The 21,714-nt window shown below is 39.2% G+C and overlaps 1 protein-coding gene across 1 annotated transcript in view; it reads left to right on the top strand.

Moving 5' to 3' along the window:
• Positions 1-11,435, top strand: part of EIF4E3 (eukaryotic translation initiation factor 4E family member 3) — a 31,765-nt gene extending 20,330 nt beyond the window's left edge. The window contains exons 5-6 of the mRNA XM_008062848.2: positions 1,540-1,695; positions 6,010-11,435. Coding sequence (XP_008061039.1) covers positions 1,540-1,695; positions 6,010-6,056 — 203 coding nt within the window. The 3' untranslated portion in view covers positions 6,057-11,435. The remainder of the gene's footprint in view (positions 1-1,539; positions 1,696-6,009) is intronic.
• The last annotated feature ends 10,279 nt before the right edge of the window (positions 11,436-21,714 follow it).

The raw sequence follows: 21,714 nt of genomic DNA, 5'->3' as shown, positions 1-21,714 counted from the left end.
CCTGAGCCCATGGGTTCGAGACCCGCCCAGGCAACTTGGTGAGACCTCATCTCTAAATAAATAAATAAATAAATTAGCCGGGCATGGTAGCACATGACTATAGTTCCAACTACTTGGAAGGCTGAGGTGGAAGGATTGCCGGAGCCCAGCAGGTTGACGCTGGGGTGGCTGTGAGTGTGCCATGGCACTGTAGCCTGGATAACAGAGTGAGACTCCAAGTCAAAAAAAAAAAAAAAATTTATATAAAAATGGACTCATTTAGTGTCAAGTCATACATACTTAGCCAGTATCAAATTCATTTAAAAAGGAAAGAAGGAAGAGGAGAAAGGGGAGGGAAGAATGGATGAAAGAAGATAATTATTTTACTGAAGATTGGATGTATTCTTAGATTATACCCTAATGCTAAAATGTTTTAACCTCCAGAAAACAGTTGGAAAAACTGATGGCATGAATATTTAGATTTACTAGAGGCTAGCAAATTAGGCAAAGCATGTTAACCAAAGCAAAATTTTCTAACTTTGATAATGCTTATCTCTCGGGTATTACTGATTGATGCTGAGTTTGCAAGTGCAGACAGCTGACCCCATTTTATGATGGTGTCATGAACATGGAAAACCAGTAGTCACAATTCTGTGCTCCTTTCATTTCGCTGCACATTATCGTACACAAAGTAGCTGGAAGGGAACATACAACCTTACTATCCAACCACCATTCTCAAGTTATCTATGAGGCAGCCTCAAATCTGGAATTTCGTTTTTAAAACAAGGCCTACAGTAATCAGTGTGAATAAGTGCTGTAATGTCCATTCACTGAAGCATGACACCTTAATAGCAAAGCCATTCTCAGAAGATATTTACTTTCACTCTGTACCCAGTGCTAACAGATTGTCACTGGTTCTCCCCCAGACCAGAAGGGGAATTACTAGAGACAGCAGAAATCAGGAAGAATTCTTAGGAAAGGAGCAAACAAGTTAACCACAAAAAGCAGATGCACATCCGAGAATGCACCGTCTGGGTCCAGTTAGTGTTGGGGCAGATAGCTCTAAACAGATAGCTCCAAGATCTCTGAAAGCTTGGCAGGAAGTCAGGAGTAGTTCTTGCTGTTCTTAACAAAGACAGCAAGGCATCAAGGAAAAGTTCATTTCAGTTCACTTGGCTTTCAGAGGGCAGGGAATTATGCAACACATTTTAGAAAAAGTCTCCTCAAAACAGAGTAAGAAATAGTCACAAAGCTTTGGTAATGTTAAAAAAAAAGGGTAAATTACTTATCTGGAAAATGCATTTGACTGGAACACTTTGTTTATCTAAGTCCCTGGATAAATGTGACGTGACTGCTACAGCTTTTGTGCACTAACTTGCTTTTTTCCAATGATTCCCTGTAGAAACAATTATTTCTTACAAGTTTGCCTGTGCCATCTTTTTTTTTTTCCATCTTATCCGTAACTTTCAGATAAAATGATTGTTGTTAAAATAAAGACAGACTTGAAACTATCACTCATTTTCTTTTCTTTTCTTTTCTTTTTTCCTGTCTTCCCCTCAGATGACGAAGTAATAGGAGTTAGTGTCAGTGTTCGTGACCGAGAAGATGTCGTCCAAGTCTGGAATGTAAATGCCTCTTTAGTGGGTGAAGCGACTGTTTTAGAAAAGATCTATGAACTTCTGCCCCACATAACTTTTAAAGCAGTATTTTATAAACGTAAGTGCTTCATTTCCAGTTACCACTTTCTAGCTTATTTTTTTAAAGATAGAAACTGTGTTGCAAATGAGATGAAGGCAGAATCACTTGAAATTCGATAATTGAGAAAGGAATTCAATAAAAATACATTTAAATGTTTAGAAAAAGAAGTTTAGTTTCAGGAATTAAAATGAGGTTTTATTGTTGCCTAATTGCATGAATCAGAAAAGGAAATACATATTGTATTTGGTATTTCAAAAATTTAAATCTGGACTTAAATTCATAATTCTCAAGGGGAAAAAAGATTACATTCTATTGGAAACAACAATAACAAAAGTGTCATTATAGGAACTGACAAGTAGATATTCAATCATCCCTTCGTAAACAGGGATTTATAGTGTATAACATCTGTATTTGTGGAAGAAATACATACTGAACACAGGCATGATTGAATGCTCTACTGAAATGCTAATACTTCCTCATTATGGATGACTCTGACACAGAGAGAATTCACGCATAGTGGTGAAATGTTAACAGTATGAATAGGTGTGTGGACCCATTGTTTCCATCATGATTCATGTTCATTGCTTTGTGTGCTCTTTTGAAAAAGTCATCTTTTTTCATAATGAAAGCATCTTAGTGCTATTAAACCAATGTTTGGTAGATCAAACCTCAGGTTACACTTTTGACAATGAGGTACAGAAAAAGATTGACAGCCCTACACATATATGATAAATTTCCCATAGTCAAAACTGTTCCTAGAGTCAATAGCCCATTTTTTTAACTACTGTATTTCATTGAATCTAAGATGCCCTTGATGATAAGATGCCCTGTTATTTTCATATTACTAAAAAAGAAAAAGAAAGGCCTCCAGTTAAATTATGCCACATTACCGATACCAGAGGTCTTCAAATATGTGTGTGTTGTGGTGAGGAGTGCATCTTAGAGCTGCTGAAATACATTTCCTTATTGTTGCACTTTTTCCAACTCCTTGCTAAAAATGATAAACAATCAAATTTTATTTTGTGATCGTCCTAGTATGACAGAGGATATTAAAACTAAGGTCTCCATCTGAGGAATCATACAATTATGGGCCAAATGATTTAGGTTTTCAGCAGTGGGACTGATCTGGCACTACAGATATTCAGGATGTACTAACATTCTGAATTTAAATGAAAATTTAAATAAAAGAGCCAGAAAGATGGCACTGCAGAAGTTGCTTGTCGGCTGTGCAGTGTGGAATTTGCAAATTTGTTGATGCCATTTTTATTCTTTAGGTATACATTAATTATATTTTCACCAGATATTAATTGAAAGGTCACCAAGGGTTTTTTCTTTTTTCTATTCCACAAGAATAACTAGCAGGAACTCTACAGAAGGGAGTGTGTTCCATTGCCATGTATGAATGAGGCTAAGACATTCTTTAACACTTTTGAACCAGCTCCACGCTTGACTCAAAAGGGGAGGAAAGCAATTTGGAGTCATTAAGTCAGGCACTTTGGATTTTATCCCACATCAACAATGTGACCTTGAGCAAGTCACAACTTCTTATCCTTTTACTTTCTCATCAGAATATCAAGGAGGCTGGTCTCAGATGATCTCCAAGGTTCCTTCAGCTTCAAAATTCCATGTAACACAGTTAGCAGCAGACTCTACATAATATGTTTTGTTATATAACTAGGCCACAGAGTGGTTAGGCTAGTTTTTAGGGCCATAGCAATAATCAGGTAAGACTGACAAAGGGCAGGATGATTCACTGCTTAGCTGTTGTGATGACTGAGGGGTAAGAGGGGGAAGCCAAACAAGAGCAAAGTTGCATCTTGGCCAGTTGCATCAAGCTGAATAGACACCCTAAAGGCAGAGGCCATTGTGAAGTTTGTGAATAATACAGAACTGGCTACGGATCTCAGCAGAAATCCATATTTTAATGGCATAAATTAACATTAAAAAACTCAAAGTCTATTCAAATAAAAATTTGAATTTGAAAAAACAAGCAGTTCTCTTTTTTGTATATAAAGCAGGCAGTCCTTTACTCAGCAGGGTTATACACCACTTGCTACAGAAGTGATTTGGAAAAATGAGGTTTGGGCAGAAATCTTATTCACGGCATGATGAACAATTGCAGGCTGAGCTAAGTTAGAAATGGCCAATCCATGCTTTTACTCTGTCTTGTTAATAGGATCCTGGTGTAAGTATTCACAAGTTTACAGAAGTGAGGTGACTGTAGATTTTCCACAGAGAAAGATTCCAAGCATATTTGGTAACAGCCTTCAGCGGATGAAGGAGTACTGAGCCCTTGATAAGTTACATTTGACTTGGATACAGATTGATTAATTGACTGAGAAACTCACAATGTACAGAGACTACCCCTCCCACCCCCCACCCGACCCCCAGTTCTATTAAGTTCTTCAGAGCATCAGAATGATAAAGGTCTTTTCTGCCATGAGAATTCTTTTAAAGCAGGAACTTGGAGCCAAATCTGGCCCCTCCTTTTCCCTCCCCTCTTGTCCTGTTTTTGTGGGTGCATCTGAGAATGGTTTTTACATTTTTCAATAGAGAGAAAAAAATCAAAAGAAGAACTATATTTTGTGGCACATTATAATATATATCAAATTTCATCATCCACAAATATAAGTTTATGGGTATTTAAATAGCGATGCCCATTTATGTCCATATTGTCTATAGCTGCTTTAGTGCTACAATGGCAGAGTTAGTAATTGGGACAGAGAGCGTATGACCCACACAGACTAACACATTTGTCCTCTTCCCCTTTCTAGAAAAAGTTTGTCAATTCCTGGCTTAGAGTAGTTTTATATTCCCTTTCTTCCAAAGCTAATTTAAGGTTGCCAGAACTCCCTCTGTTGGTTAGACACTCCCAGTTCTGAATGTTCTTTTTATTATCTCCTGAACCTATCAACATTGCAGTGTTTCAACTATGACCGCCCAGACTGTTCCTCACACCTAGAAGTAATAAAAGTCTTTGGATGGTCCATATCTCTGGACTTGATGTGTTGAGGCCAGTATCACTACAGTTCTATGGTTTTCTCTTTGACCCTGAAGCACATCAAACCATGTTTTCTTTGGTATCTGCCCTAAATATATTTATTTTTTAAAAAAGAAAAAACACACACATAAAGTGAAATATTTATAGTTATAACTGTGAGAAATAGCTGATAAAATTCATTCAGCTGGCCCGGCTCAGTGGCTCAGCCTTTAATCGCAGCACTTTGGGGGCAGGTTTGAGCCTGCAGGTTTGAGACCGGGCGTGGTAGCGCGCGCCTGTAGTTCCAGCTACTTGGAAGGCTGAGGCGGAAGGATTGCCAGAGTTTGGCCAACTGAAGGTAATTCAGGGATCTGTGAAGTGCTTCCTCTCCAATGTTTTACCCAAGCAAAGAGCAGATTGGGATGAACATCCAAGATTGATCTAGAAGGGAGAACAGTTTCATTCCTCCCACTCCCTCAGCAGCAATATGAAGAATGTAGACCATATTAAAACAGAATTGGGAAGGGCACAGAAGGTGAAATGGGCCACACCATCTGTGCCTTCCCAGGATACCATTTACTGCTGGTGTGGGGCAACCTTGTTTCATGATGACGGTGACCCGTCTATGGAGTGGATGCTCAAACTTGGCCTTTGGCTTTGGAGGAAGTGTTATGTATTTCATAGTTCTCCTGGGTTCACCTTCCACTCCAAAAAAAGTGGTAGCATACTTTTCTTAAATGCTAGACATCCTCATTATAATCAGTAATTTGGCAAGCCAGACAATAGGGCTGAAAATTCACTGGGAGGATAAAACATGATTGAGAAAAAATAAAAGACCTATCAACTTTATGAAACTTCATTTCCCACAGAGTATTGAGAGATGGGGGTGTGGGAGGACCTAATCTAACTGCTGTCCCCCTGGTGTGGTTCTCTGCCTTGCTTTGTTTTGCTTGTTTTGTTTTATTTTTAAAGATAGGCTCATGAGTGGCTCTGTCATGGGGAACGCCAGGACCCCCCTGCACCCATGCATTTTGTGGGGCACATTTTCCCTGGCAGCATTTGCTTGCAGCCCAACATACTCTCTTCATCAGCTTGCCGGGATGACTCATCCTCTCAGGCACAGCAAGAAGAAACAGGCAGCATGCCCATTGCTTGTTTATTCCTTGTTTTAATTTTCATTATTACGTTTCTCAGGAAATGCACGCCTTAGCTAACAGTTACTGGCAAAAAAGGTATTTGAGTTCTTGCCAACATTTGGGGAAGCTGAATGAGATGCCTAGAGGAGGGTTGGCCCATCCTTTGCTTAAAGTTTTCTTTCCTTTTTTTCTTTTTTGTTTTTTTCTGTCCTTTAGCCCATGAAGAGCATCATGCTTTTGAAGGTGGACGTGGAAAACACTAATTGCACTCTGTAAAGAATTCTTTGTCCTTTGCTGATTGGTTTTGGAAACGGTCTTAACAGGAGGGAGAGTGAAGAGAAGACTTGCCGAAGCCTGATGCTGGTCAATTTAGAGTGGGTTTCTGTCCTTGCAGATTGGGCAATTAGGACTCAAAATAGCAGGTGGGGTGGGGGGATATTGTATGGGTTTCTACAGTCACAATTACTTGCTTTTTAAAAAAAAATTTTTTTTTTTGGCTTTCTAAATTCTCTGTTCTTTTCACTCTGATTTTTTTTTTTTTTTGCCCTTTAAAATTCCTTATTCAGTCTAATTATTGTTTTCTACACTCCCTTTCACTGAGGCTCAAGAAATTGGTTTCCCTTTAAGTAGCTCTGCTGTACCTAGCTAATGAGAATATGCATAGTCGTGACAATGCTGCTTTTCAAAACCACACTGTACGAGGAGGAATACTAGCTTGGTGAAACCTGTCTTCTGATTATTTGTTGTGACACATTCCTACGTACTATGAGCTGGGCATTGTTTGTTTTCTGTCCCAGGGAAAAGAAAAACCATACTTAGTCTGATCTTGCACTGACAGCATACACACATCTTTTATTTTTTCTTTTAAAAACTTTTTTTTTTTTTAGCAATAAGAAGAAAATAATAGTTGGGTTACCTAACATGAAAACTATAATCACAGTTTAGTATCAGGATATAAAGCAAACTGTAGTTATTTGGACCCTCTGTAGAAATATTGCTAATCAGAATTTCAATTTGGCCTTTTCAATGAAAGCCTTAGAGTAGTAGCAAGGAATTTCTCCCAATAGGAAACCTAATATTTCTGATTTAAAGTGGAGATGGTATTTTACTTGTTTGAATTAGTTTCTTCCAAAGTTCGGGTGTGTTTATCCACTTAGGGCTTTCCAAATCAATTCTAACACATTTTGATCAGTGATCCCCTTTTCCTACTCATACTGAGTGTCATTTCTGATCATCGACAGTCCTCTAACTCGGGCAGCTCTCCCCACCCTTTTTTATTTAGCAGCAGGAAATTAAATCTCTTTTTTCAGGATGAATGTGAACATTCACAAAGTTGAACTTTGAGTGCATTCTGTCCATATTAATTGTTGAAATTGCTGGTATATATTGTATTATGCCACCAAAGAAATACTGGTTTTAGCAGAAGAAAACAGCCACCCTCTGAACATTGAAGCTTGCTCAGAAAGTGCTGATGTCTCTCTGTTGACCCTGCCAAACCTCTGGCTGCTTTTGCCTGATACAGGGCAGGGCCATTTGAAGAGGGTTCCTCAGGTTGGCTTGCCTTTGGTGTCACAAGAGCTAGCGCATGCTTATGCTTTTTCCAAAAGGGTGGTACACTCAGAACTTCATTGTTTCCAGGATCTTTAATTCCTCTTGCAGTGCTGGCCAGCAGAGAGAGGTGGGGCTACTTGAAGCTTCTAACATGTGTTTGTAAATAAAGTTCTTCATTCAAATATTTTAAAGGACTTTCAACAATATCTATTTATAAAAGTCATGCCCTTCACTTGAATTACTAACCACATCAACCATAATAATCATCATAATTCTTTTAAATTTTTTTTCTCAAAGAGTATCTTCAGTGACTTCAGAAATGAGAATATCAGGCCCATTTAGCAAAAGGCTGGGAATTTTTTCTCCAAAAGTTGTACTAACATTCAATTTGTTTTAAAATTATGACTCAAGGATTTTTTAAAAAGTATTCTGAATATGAACTAAATTTTTTTAATATAAATATTTTTCTGATAGATAAAAAGATATAATTCACTTCACTATAATTGTCATATATATTTCCATAAGTAAATGGATTTTGAAGTATTTTTATTTTTTGAACTTTATTTAAAGCATTTGTGATGACATGTTCAACTTTTGCATGTATGTAGCCTTTGAAGTATGTAGTCTTTGAAGTAAAAATAAAATAAATAGGAATGTTAGGTTCACATTAATGCTTTCTAGTTTCTATTGTTTATGATCATGGAACATGAACAGATTTTGTCCCAGTGAACTTCTGCAACTATTTCTGACCCCTTGGAAAATACCAACTGTGAGAAGGATTTAATTTGCCTAATGTTAAATACCTATTATCTAAACTACTTTTAAGAGAGGATTTTGTCAGATTTTTCTTTGGAAATTGTTTTAATTGAATATTTAGTCATAATAGACTTTGTATGAACTAAGCTGATTTAATCAGTTTAAAAACCTCTCATTAGCGTCTTAGATTAAAGAAGCTAATACACTTTTGAGATACAAGGAAATATTTTGTGGGGCATGTGACTTTTGTATTAGGGCAGTTTACCCATCTTGGCCAATGCTGGGGCAAGTGTGAACCTCCAGTAGAATTCTGGTCTTTTCAGCCAAGTCCTTACAGGTGCAGCCCTTGTGCTCTCCACAGCGAGCCATGCAGAAACCAAAGCGCTCACTTTCTTGTCTTTGTAATTCCTTAGGGTCTGTGATACAGAGCCAGGAAATCTAATTGTCACTAATATGCTTTCTCTCCTCCCATTATTCCCTAGATTTTCATATCACAGGCACTTGCTTACATTGGGAACATTACACTCATTAAATAAGGACAAGTAATACCCATTTAAAGTAACTTGTCTGTATTTTGACTTTTGTAAGCACGTTCTCAAGTGCTCAATTAGTTTTAAGGTTTCCTCTTTTTCCCCAACTTTTCCACATTTCTGAAATGAGGGTATAGTTTACAAAAAACATGTACATTTAATATAATGTTGCTATTAGATCCATGGTACACTTGGAGAAAAAACTTGAAAAGGAAAATACAACTCTAGTAAACCCTAAGTAAGATTAAGTTGACTCTGACCTTCTCACCCCTCTTCTTGAACTTAGCTCATGTCTGCATCATACACAGTCACGAGGCTTTATAGCTCATAGAAACTTTAGATATAATTGGGTCCAGTAGACATAATATACAATCTACCAGCTGAGCCTTAGCCGATCTTGCCCCTTGTTAAAGACGTAGGGCTAGCAAGTCCCAGGGTTGGGGATTGAGGGCCACAAGCTATGTCCCAGTGCAGGCTCTTAAGTGGAGGACACTCAAAGTCTGTCAACCTAACTTTCCCAATAAGTCACCCTGATCAGGCACTAAATTTCTGATCCAGTCCTGCTGCTGATATGTCTACATATCAGACGTCCTCTTTGTCAATAGTTCCTCTTTCTCTCCCTTTCTCTCTCTCTCTCTCTCTCTCTGTGACTGAAGTGGCATTAGAGTTTGGAGTTTGAAAATAACCTTGCTATGACAGGAGGTGGGCTTTTGCTGTTAGATGCTCAACTCTTAGAGTATCCCAACTTTTGTCCTTCCACAAAACTGACAGCATTTGGAACGATCACATGGTGGCGCTGCCTTCCAGCCAACAGTTCTGGCTCAGCGACTGAATTTATCCAGCTATGTTTGTGGAATTATTTTAAGATCCTACTGCATTTTGCTCTTATCCTTTTATAAAAATTTGACTAGAAAATGTAAAAATGAAACTTGGCGATAAGATATTTAGCTCTCATACACCTAATAAAAATGTGTTAAAGATAGAACTCTCCAAATGTGCTTTAAAACCTCCCATCTTAGGCTCTATTGGCCCTATAGCATTTGTGAAGAGAAAGAATAAAATAAACTAACATAGAGGAAATATTTCAACAATATTATGCCCAAAGAGAGAAAATTAGGGTTTTTTAGCTTTCTAAATATGGAACTTTCTTTTAAAAATGTAAGTCTATCCATCACCCTCTCTATATTTTATGTTTCTATAAGATTTCACTCATTACAAATGAAAGTAGAGGACTGCCTGTATATTGCTTATTTCTTAAAATAATACATTGAGATCAGTTGAAATTACTCAAGAGTTTTTGGTGGCTCAGGATTGTAAAAAGCCTGGATAATTGTCTCTACAGCTGGGAGGAGTCAGAGGGCGAAGAGGAAAAAGATAGGGTCCGAGGTGCAATGAAGAGTCCCTTAGCAGTTAGAGTGGGTTCCCCCTTTACTTCTCCCAAGAAGAAAAACATGTCAAATAGATCCCTTACACATCGGACTATACTGCTCTGGTTTTGTTTTCGATTATTTTTACATATGCTTTCAAATCTAAGAACACCTCTGATTTAGGTTAACCCATTGAGGCCAAAAGTCACCATCTTGTGTTCTAGAGATTCTTTTATGTTACCAGTATGACTCCATTAAAAAAAAACAACAACAGAAAAACTAGGGACTCTAAGAATTTTAGAGCAAAAGGGACCTTCGAGATCATCTACCAGGGATTCTCAGCCCTTAGCATGCAGAAGAGTCACTCAGGTGCTTCCTTATGCAGATTTCTCAATCCCAACCATAGAAGTCTGGGAGGATTAGACACCTGCATTTTTAGCAAGCGCCCCAGTGACTCTAATGCTGAGGGGGCTCAGACCTCTCTTTGGGAACCCCTGATTTTTTCAATCTCCACATATGACAAATTAGTAAAGTCCCCTCCCCACTCCTCAGCTCTCTCAGGTGACCTGTTGTGAATATATAATATCAACAATCTTATGAAGGCTGGAGAAAGCCATTACTACTGCAACTTAAGTCGATGATGCTCTTAAATAAAAGCTTTATGGCTAAGACCACAGCAGTCATAGAAGCCCATCTCTGGAAGTTCATCATGTAAAGTCTTTAATACAGAGTGGTGGCTTTTCTCTTTTCTAAATACCATTTCTGCCTTTTAAGAGAAAAGAAATTAATGTTCAGAAAAAAGTAGTTACTCCATATGTGCAGTAACTACTTTTCTATAATGTCTTATGGCATCAGGGGTTCAGCATCATTGAACAAGATTAAATGAATGTTATAGAGCTATAAAATTGCATGTAAAATAACGCAAAACTGTTCCAGTGACTATCAAAGTAGCCTGGGAATGAATTTCCACTAAAATTAATTGTCACTTTCTAAACGTAGCTTAGTAAAGCTTTTACCAAACTGGAGGGATCCTTTAATACTTAGAAGTGTCAAAGAAATTAAATAAGTATTCCCTAACCCATGTGAATAATAAGCACAAGTCATTGTGAAGTCGATATTTTTTGTTCATCATTACGATCGAAATTTAGAGTCCCATTGTATATGTGTGTGTTGACTTTACCTTATTAGAATATCCAATAAAATAGCCTGTGGATATTCTATGCTCTTGTGTCCTTCAGAAATCATGAGGTTGAATAAATCTGTGTTAAATGTTTTTGTTTGGGATGCGACCTGAAAAAAGTTATCAACTCATTTAATGAAATGCAATATTTCTTTATGAAAACGTCAACTTATATTGAGGTCAGATAATTTTTCTTGATCTTTTATTTTTAAATAAGTCTTTATTTGGGATTTAGTAACGTGTCAATTTTGCATTATATAAGTGAGCATGAAGTAAATTTCTGAATTTTCTATAGAAAAGTAACGTTGCCTCTCATCTTTTCACATACAGAGAAGCTACTTTTTAAAGGAAGGTTTAAGAAGGTGAAAATTTTAGTTTTAGCATGTCATGTTACATAATGAATGGGAAATATTAAAGAACTTTGAACATTTTTATCAACTTATAGGGTTTCTGTTTTCAAATAGAGCAATTAATTTTGTGGGCATATATTAAATTCCCCCCAAAGTTCTCAGACCTTAATCAGGTAGTGTGGCTTACAATCATTTTCTTTTTAAGTTTTAATACTATGTAATCATTTAGTAAAAAGTCACCATCACTTTAAGTGTATCCTCATGGAGAATTTAGATTCATTTCAATTATTACACAAAATAATTTCAGATTTTAAACTAGTGAGCACATTTGAGCTTGAGACATCTAGTACCTTTTGTCACAAATTTAAAGTCTTATCAGTTGCGTCCAAAGTTCTTCCTTCTTTAGAATTATCTTACCTGTGTAAGTTGAACCAGGTTTACTTGCCTTGTGTTTTGGATCTGCTTGTGCCCTCCCCCATTTTATACCATCTGTGCCCTGTGCATTTGGGGACCCTTTCACATCTGGCTACAAGCTGGTGTAATGCCCTTCCTTTTGATCTGACTTCATCTAGTGATTTGCTCAGTATTTTTAAGGTCAGCCTGAAAACTTTTCTGTTCTAGTTATTTTTGATTTTATATTGTATGTTGTGTTTGATGTTCAGATACACGTGAAAGTTGCTTCTATAAGTCAGTAATTTTTATTCCAGCCTCTTGCAGCAATAAGGTAAGACTAGACTGTACTTTTCTTACTTGAAAATATAGTGATTTATGTTTTTAGTACAAATGTTTAGAGTATTCTTGCCATTTTCTAACCTGAGACTATATTGCTATGAATTTGTACTTCTTCCTTTTTCAAGTCAGAAGTAGACTGGGTTTTTTTAAATGTTATTAGTGTGTAGAACTTTATTTCGAGGCCTTTGTTTCATCTGTTGCCACTAATTCTCCCTCTGAATTTAGGTTCTTGTAGTATAGAAATGTCATTTTAATCCCCCAGGTTTACAATTTTATGCAATTTTATCAATCACATTGCCTAATCTTAATTAGGTTCCGTGTGTGTGTGGTGACTAACATAACACTGTTTGTTCCAGTGCATGTTGAAACTTTTTGTCCAACAGTTCTCATGTGTGTCACACTCCTAGCATGATACCTGATGCTTTGTAGGTTGTCTGTGGTATTCTGATGGGAAACAACTATTTCTATATTTATACTTCCCTGTTGAACACATTTGGTAATAGGGCTCATCTTGGCCTCTTAGAAAACATATTTTGCTTCTTTTAATTTTCTTTATTAAAGAATGGTTTTATTTTAGAATAAGTCAATTATTGGTTGAGCTTGGTGGCTCAGCCTGTAATCGCAGCACTTTGGGAGGCTGAGGTGAGTGGATTGCCTGAGCCCACGGGTTCAAGACCCATCCGGGCAACTTGGCAAGACCTCAACTCTACAATAAAAATCAAAAAAATTAACTGGGCATAGTAGTGTGTGCCTGTAGTCCCAGCTACTTGGAAGGCTGAGGCAGAAGGATCATCTGAGCCCAGCAGGTCAACACTGGTGTGGCTGTGAGCATACCACTGCACTCCACTCTGGGCAACAGAGTGAGACTCCAACTCAAAAAAGAAAAGAAGTCAGTATAAGTCAGCAAATAAGTCAGAATAAGTCATTACTCTTGTCTTTCTTTTGTGCTACAATTTGTCCATGAGATTCAGTCGTCCTCCATTTAGTCGAGCAAAGTGAATTTATTCTTCTTTTCTTGCCATCTAACTTTAAAAGCAAACAAAAAATACCAACAAACTGTTATTTCTTCCATTCATCTGCAGGCCTTTCTGTCTCTCACTGTAGAAACAAGCAGTTCAGGATTATGTGTGTGATGCCCAATTAATTTTATCACGGCGAATTTAATGAAATCTTTGAGGGGCAGAGCATAATGCTCTGAAAGTTTTTAAATTTTGTAGTATCTCCTTCTCATGTTTGCATCTGATTACTGCCACTATGCATCCTTTGTGTACTCTGTCTTCTAGTAGTTATTGATGCACTTTCTGGAATGTGTCCTCAGGTGGTTTTAATAGCATGGGTTCCTCTGCCTTTTCACCTTACATACAGTTTTTTGAAAGCCAAGACCATGCATGCCTTTTCTTTCCCAGCAATTCTTTTAGTGCAATAACTGCTGTTAAAGAACTTTTAACTGCTTTTCACTAAGGAGTGTATTAAAAATTTCTGGAATCCTACAGGATGATAGGTCTTTTGTTATAGGAAGAAAAGAAAACAGTAGCATTTACAGGGCTCAGCAAGTTAAAATATATATCATTGAAATATGTTTCTATTTCCCATCATCTGGCTAGGCTGTCGTGCTGACTAGCTTATTTCTTGCCAGAGAAAATAAGTTTAAATCATAAGCATATTTAACTAGCAAGTATAAATCATAAGTCCTTATAATCATAAGCATGTTGAACTCTGGTACCATTTGTACAGATGGCAGGGCTAAATGTGTGTGCTCCTCCCAGCATTAAAGATGTGGACAAGCTCTTACTCCCCAATTTCCTCTTTAACTCCGGAAACTTAAATCATTTGTTTTTGCACATATAGGATTCTATAAAGTAGGGACCTAGAGGAAGGTTTCAGGTCTTAGGAAACATTTGAGTTTTGTGATTCACTCTTACTGGGGAAGAACAATGGAAATGAAGGTTAAACACTTAAACAGTGTTCCCTTTTTAGGGAAAAGATAATTGGTGTTTCATGAAGATAGTCAAGTTATAAAGGACAAGACTTTGGTTTTTAGGATATATCTTTTTAAAAAACAAACATCATAGCCGGGCTCTGTGGCTCAGCCTGTAATCCCGCACCTTTGGGAGGCTGAGGTGAGTGGATTGCCTGAGCCCGTGGGTTCGAGACCCGCCTGGGCAGGGAGACCTCATCTCTACAATAAATCAAAAAATCAGCCGGGCATGGTAGCGCATGCCTGTAATTCCAGCTACTTGGAAGGCTGAGGCAGAAGGATCGCTGGAGCCCAACAGGTCAAGGCTGCGGTGGCCGGGAGCAGCCACTGCACTCCAGTCTGGATGACAGAGTGAGACTCCAACTCAAAAAAAATAAAATAAAAAAATGAAAAACAAACATCATGGAATCAAATAAAATTTTAATAGAGATCCATCGGCTTTCAAAGAGTATTCCCCAGGAAGCTAGCTCTACAGAAATATACTTTCAGATACTGAAACCAAGTTCTTACTATACAATATATATTTAAAGTATTTTTAAGAGTATAATAAAACAATAACACACCCGCACTGACATGCATTGCATGGCAAAATTTTAAAATTTTGGAAGCCAAAATTTATGGGGACTAATTGATTTTGTTTTATGAAACATCAATTTTTGAGACATTTTTATTGTAAAATAAAAGAATGGTAGAGAAAACCACACAAATGTGCAACTTAGTGAATTGTTAAGGAGAACACCCTTATGATAGCAGGTTGAGACATAGAACTTTACCAGTCACCCCAGAGGTTCCTCTTGTCTCCTCCCTCCCCACAAAAACGACCATTATCCTGCCCTCCAGCAGACACTTCCTTGCATTTTTTTCTGGTTTTATCACAAGTAATGGGCATTCTACATCTAGAAGCTCCTCTACTTACGAACATTGGTTCACAAAAGTTATTTATAAGTCACTTAAATAAATACAAAATGATACGTTGTAGCACCTGATACCCCCATAAGTTAGTGATTGGCAGAATTTGATATGTTCTTGCTGTAGTGCAAGACTCTGTTTATAGCTATAATATCAATAATAACAGCTAACATGTATGGAGTTCCATGCCATCCAAGTATATAAATTAGTTTACCTCTCCCTAATACCTTGTGAGCAGATGCTATCATTGCTGTCCCCATTTTCTATATGTGGAAACTGAGGTTCAGAGAGGTTAAATAACTTGCCCAAGGTCACACAGTGAATCAGTTGCAGAGGCAAGATGCATCAAAGATTCTGTGACTCCAGTCTGTTCTGCTTGGGTGCCTTGATAGAAGTTGAAGATTCCAATATACAAGAATTTTGAGATTCCTTACAGGAGTTCGTTTATAAAGAAAAGGATTTACAGCTTTAAGAAAAAGGTGGGAAAATTGCTGGCCTAGTTCAAACTTTTCATTTTACAGATGAAGAAATGACCCAGAAAGTATAAAGAATTTACTTAAGGTCACACAAACAGTTGGTGGCAAAGTTGCAGCCACATTCCCAAACCTCCTGGCTGTTAAAATCAATGATCTTCATTCTATACTTTATGTAGAAAAAATACATATTTTCTAACCTGCCTCTGTGCATCAGCTCCACGTGAGCAGATTTGTCCTGAAACCAGTTTACAGCTAAGACACACCATCTACTTGCTTATTTTCTCAAGGTTTTAACTGGGAATTAAAAAGTTTATATTTGAAGCTTGCTTTTCTGTCTCACTTATTGAGTGCCCAATCTGCAGACACACATGCCTAACACTCTTCTCCAAAGAATGTACAAGAATAACACATTTGACTGGTGTGGATGGCAGGTGAAAAAGAATTACTGGTATAGTGTGTAGGCCCTTAAACATATTCACGGCCAATTCCGGATTATCCCAGCACAGATGGATCATGCAAAATCCCTCTTCTGCTTCTCACTGGTGACCTTTAACTATTTGTGTTTGCAAATGCTTCTTCCAGATATTGGAAAGGAGAAGAACAGAGATGATGGAATTTGGTTTCTTGACCAGAGTGCTAGGTGTCTTGATTAAAAACAGAACAAAAAAAAATTTGGTAGTTTTGCCATGTAAGGGTATAGAGAGAATGTGGGATGGGATTCTCTCTCTGAATTGAACTTATCTGGGATCCCCAATTTAGCCTCAAATGTGAACAATCAGAAAGAAAGCAAACTGGTGTAATGCCAAGAGCTTAGTTTGGAATTTGCTTTATTGGGTTGAAATCCTATTAGCTTGTGTCTTGAGCTGGGTTACTCGACTTCTCTGAGCCCTAGTTTCCTCCTCTTTAGGAGGGAAGTGTTGAGCTGCTTCAAAGCAAATAACATCAGAAGCACCCAGCTCAGTTCTTTGCACATGTTGCAGAGTTAGTAAATGGCACTGCCATTGTTTGGCTCTATCCACTCACCCATACAGTGAAGAGAATGAACTGATCCAGAAAAGCTTTCTCACTTTACTCTTCAGGTGTTGGTCCAGCTCAGCTTGTTTGAGGTCCTGAAAGCTTTTGGTGGCAACACTCTGGCCAAACCCACTAGTCTCCTAATTGCTTGCTTACGATCTTTCTACCTCATCATACCTTATTGGAAAAAACACCTCTGCCCCATTTTCTTGAATTCTGATACCTGACTTCTGAGTCAATTTGCCATGAACCTACTTAAAGTCTGAATGAACTTTCCAATTAATTATTTTCGAAGAGCATTCTTGCCATCATTACTCAGGAATAGAAGAAGGAAGTCTCAACTGATAGACATGTTTTTCAGGCTGAACAAACACTTATTGAAGCATAAGTCTCACATAGTCCACTGTACATCACAGACACTCGAACTTGTCATTTGGGGGACAGTGTGGGAAGCTCTTAAGAGTTCCCTGTGCTACATGAATCTCACTTTATTAGGCACTAGTATAACTAAGATACAGACCACATGAAATGTTGACTCATTCATTCAACAAGTTATTTATTGGACGACTATGCACTGGGGATACAAAAATGAGACATCCTTCCAACTTCATGGAACATACAACTTAGTGGCTTTATAAGTGTCTTTAAAACAGAGCCACTAGCCCCTAAAAAAGGCAGGAAGTATATCTTAAACATCTTTGAGTTGCACAAGCCTGGCATATCATATGAATGCAATGCATGTTTGAGTGAAGGAATGTTTGAATGTTGTCATAAGCAGTGTTGGGTTTTTTTTAAAGTCTAAATAGCCTTAGATTTCTAAAGCTGAGTGTTTTCACTAATCTCATTATTGTTTTCAAATTCTCTAATAATAGCTTAGACACTGAATTCAGTAACCACAGAGGCTGTTTATAATTTGTTGGCGCTTTCTAACAGCATCTTTGAAAGACAAATGAGCCCTTGACTTTTGCTCAATTATTCACCGTGTCTTGATGTCTATACCTGAGGGGTAACAATCATAAGGCCTGTGCACCAGCATGTTAAATATGAAGATTCTCACACCGTTGAATGCATAAAGATTGCTTACTCTGTAATTTTTAAAAGCCCTGTAACTCCTTATAAAGCATAGATAGCATCTGAACAAGAAATATGACACTAAGTCTAGGATTAAATAATATCTTGGGGCCACTACCTTATGCATTTTCAGCAGTTTGGGAACTCCACTAAGTGCAGGTTAACAAGACCAGGGCATCATAAATGAGCATCTGTCCCATGACCCAGCTGGAGACCCTTTCCGATTATTCATTCCAGAAGCACGTGCTGACACCGAGTTCAACCCCCTCGGCTCTCCCACTCACAGTGGTCTTTTAAGATGGGCAAGAGGTCAGATCCTCCCACCCCTGTGCCTTGTGGTGTGGCTAAATGTTTTCTGGGTCTTATACACTTTGTAGCCCTGATAACTCTATTTTTAAAATTAAAGTAAACAAAGGGGGGCCCTAGACGGGGAGTAGTCCAACTCAGAAGACTTGTGTGGAGAAGGTTAAAAAAAGAAAGGAAAAAAAAGTGCTTTTAAATGAGAACAGGCAGCTCCGCGGAGAAGAACTTGTTCGATTCAGCACCACTGCTGTTTCGCCTGCTGACCTGGACTTTGCAGCCCAAGTTCATCCTTCCACTTCAAAGACCTGGCTCTGAGTAGATCACACATTTTCCTTGATGACAAATTAATCAAACTTGATTTCTTGGATGAGATGGATACAAAAGAACTACAACTCCCCAAGGCCCGAAAGTCAATACAGCCCTTCTGGCTCTGATTAGGGTAACAAAAGGATATCTGAGAGCCATCTTCCTCCCTGCTCAGTCTGGGGATGGAGCTAAAAGCAAGCCCAGCTTGTAAAGGAGAAAGGCCTTATTAAAACATTTCAGCTGCAACCAAGTGCACGGCGAGCCCTCCTGACAGAGAAAATTACTTTTTAGTAGATGCTCACCTTTTCTCAAGAGCAAAGTTTCCGCTTAGAAGAACCCAGAGGAAGTAGTATATTATGAGTCTGAAATGTTTATAGATCTCTCCTTTTATGTTTCTGCTGTGAAGACGAGGCTAAAAAAGAAAAGAAATCGGCCTGTGATCTCTGGTAAAAGGTTAGAGAGAGCCCGCGTTTGGATAAGTCAATTTACTTCTACCAGGTTAAAAATGAAATTCCCTGAGTCCAGGGAATTTCTGTACCTCTGAAGGCAGGCCCAGGACAAGGTGAAGTCATGGGCTTCCAAATGCAACTGCTTGGGTCTGCTCCGTCAACCCACTCATGTGAGAGCGAAATAAGCCTTCTGCTAAATCGGGGAGCGCAGGATTTCAATGCAAAACCCTCTTAGCAGCTTTGTCATCCGCCTGTTCTGTGGAGCATCCAAGGACATCGCTTGCATCCTTCTTGTGATTGCTCTATGTTCTATATTTAGAAGAATTGCTGTTGCACAAAATATGGTCCCCTGACTGTTCTGGGGGTGCTTCGTGCCCTTCCCACAAAGGCGTCCAAAAAGATGGAGGGTTTATACCTTGATGGCACGGTTTTCAAAAGAAGGCCCTGATGGGTGTTTCCTTTCATATGTAGGCAGCATGCACAGATGTATCCACTGTGCATCCTATTTTATAAGTTTGGAGGATCTGCTTCCACGCAGCTGCCCCGCCACCCGGCCAGCAGGGAATGCAGCCACAGAGGGTTAAGCGTGGGGAGCGGGGTTGGGTCACAGCGGCCCATCTCTCATTTCTGACACTTGGTTTGAAGATCCTTCCTCCCAGCATCTTTCTGATCCTGACAGGCCGTTTTCAAAATGTTTGTGGCATTCCAGGACTCTTAATAATTTAAAGCTGTATTTTAGATTCCAGCAATGAGCAAAACACACTGAGAGTTACCCCTCCCCCTGGCTCCAGCACCCGCCCCCACTTGCCTCTGACACGTGTGCCTCAAGCTGCAACCCCCCGAGCCCCTTGTCTCTCTGCAGCCCTCTCTTGGGACCCCTCCCTGGTCACCTCTCAGCGGTGCTTTGATGAGCCAAGGCCCCCTCTCCACGAAGCCTGTTCTGAGTTCCCCAGTGGGGAGGAGCCCTCCTCTCCTGCAATATGGGGGCACGTGAATTTTCTGAGCCTCCCCTGTGGCCCTGGATTCATTCCACGTACAGTGTGCGTGGCCATTTGTAGGTGTGGCATTAAATTGAGAGTCCCCAGGTTTTCCCACCACACAGCCCTTCACACAGAGGCGCAGCTGTGGGTGAACGGAGGAATGAGGCTTCCACAAGCTCCTCAGTGATCCCATCTTGAGAAACCCATCCTTCGCTATTGGGGCATTGCTTTTGTAGTTAGTAAGAGTGACAAGACTGGCTTCCTCCCCTCATACCCTAACTTGCTAGTTTTGTGACCTTGAGTGAGCTGTCCGGCTCTTCTGAGCCTGTTTGCTCATCTGGGTAACAGGAACAACAAAGGCCCCTGTAATGGAGTGCAAAGATTAAATGAGAATATGCTCGTGAAGGCCCTTTGCACCCTGTTCAGTGCTGCTCGTAGACAGGTTTGGGATTAGTGCTTCATGGTACTGCAGTGGACTGGTCAAGGTGGGCCTGTTTCTTAGGTGGGCCAGTTGCTTTAGAATCACATTCCAAAGTCGAGTCCAGAAATCTTTTTATTTTCAAGAAAATCATTTTTTTAAGGACAAAAGTCACATATGCTCATTTTAGCAAAATCAGACAATAGCAATAGCTAGCTCCCCTTCCCCTCCCCCTCAAAAAAAAAAACACAACTATTTTTAAATTCTAAGTGGTACTTGTAGGAAATAACAGTGCTCATGGGTATCTAAAGACTCAGAAGAAAGTTGGGGGGCTTGGGGCTGGGGAGCTGCAACAAAGGAGGCTGAGGAAGGAAGGAATGCCAAATAGAAGAAGGGAGGACAAAGGAGCACGGGAACCTTGGGAAGAGGCACCTGTCTTATCTCGGGTGGGACTGCGGAAATAATTTATTGGCAACAGTTGTCTCCTCTGCATATTTAGGAAATACTTTAAAGGAAATGAAGCCATTATGTTTCATTTGTGTGGGTGTCTCCAACACCTGGAGGGCTTTCTTTTTTTTTATTTTCTTTATTTTAGAGACAGGGTCTGGCTCTGTTACTCAGGAGTGCAGTGTCATAATTATAGCTCACTGCAGCCTCAACTCCTGGGCTCAAGTGATCCTCCCAACTCAGCCTCCCAAGTGACTGGGACTACGGGCACACACTACCATGCCCAACTAATTTTCTTATAGAGATGTTGTTTCACTGGTCTCGAACTCCTGTCCCCAAGCAATCCTCACACCTCTGCCTCCCAAAATGTTGAGATTACAGGTGTAAGCCATCGCACTTGGCTAGGATTTTCTTAACTCTGCACTTGGAGGTAAGGCTTAAGGACAGATTAACTTCGTAAGGACCTCCTGACATTCTAGAGTTTAGAAAGCCCCCCATAGGTAATTAAGTAAGTCTCCACTCACCTTGGTCAACAAATAGTCCTTATCTTCAGATTGAGAGGCAGAAATTGTTGGCTCCAAAGAAACTTCAGTGAAGGTTTGTGGTTTTCAATCAATTTATTCTTCTTGTCAATGTTGTGTCTTGTCATCAAGGATGGTTTCTGCCTCTTGTGCTTATGTAGCAGAATTATAGTCACCAGGACAAGAGTTGGGCTCAAAGTTTCTACTGGAAATTTTGCTAGAATCTGAGTGTGTCAAATTCCAGGAGTATAAAAATGGGAATTATTTACTTTGTTCTTCCCTCTTTTTGTTCTGCTCAATACTCTATGTCTCTTTGCCCATGAGGAGCCCCCGACAGAGCAGACCTAGAATGTCACTGGGGCTTAGAGTAACTGAAAGTGTTCCCTGGCATTCCCAGAAGCCGGGGACATGACTTTTGATTATAACATATTCTCATTCTAACAAGCCTCAACAGCAGTTTCATGTATCCATTTGTATATTTCATTTTAAACACATTTTGGTTTTGTTTTTTTTTTGAGTTGGAGTTTCACTCTGTCGCCCAGACTGGAGTGCAGTGGCCGCTCCCGGCCACCGCAGCCTTGAC

The sequence above is a fragment of the Carlito syrichta genome, unplaced genomic scaffold (genome assembly GCF_000164805.1).
Source record: "Carlito syrichta isolate Samal-C Ts95f unplaced genomic scaffold, Tarsius_syrichta-2.0.1 Scaffold305868, whole genome shotgun sequence".
NCBI classification, from domain to species: domain Eukaryota; kingdom Metazoa; phylum Chordata; class Mammalia; order Primates; family Tarsiidae; genus Carlito; species Carlito syrichta.
The sequence above is the reverse complement of the archived record's forward strand: the minus strand, read 5'-3'. Positions and strand labels throughout refer to the sequence as shown.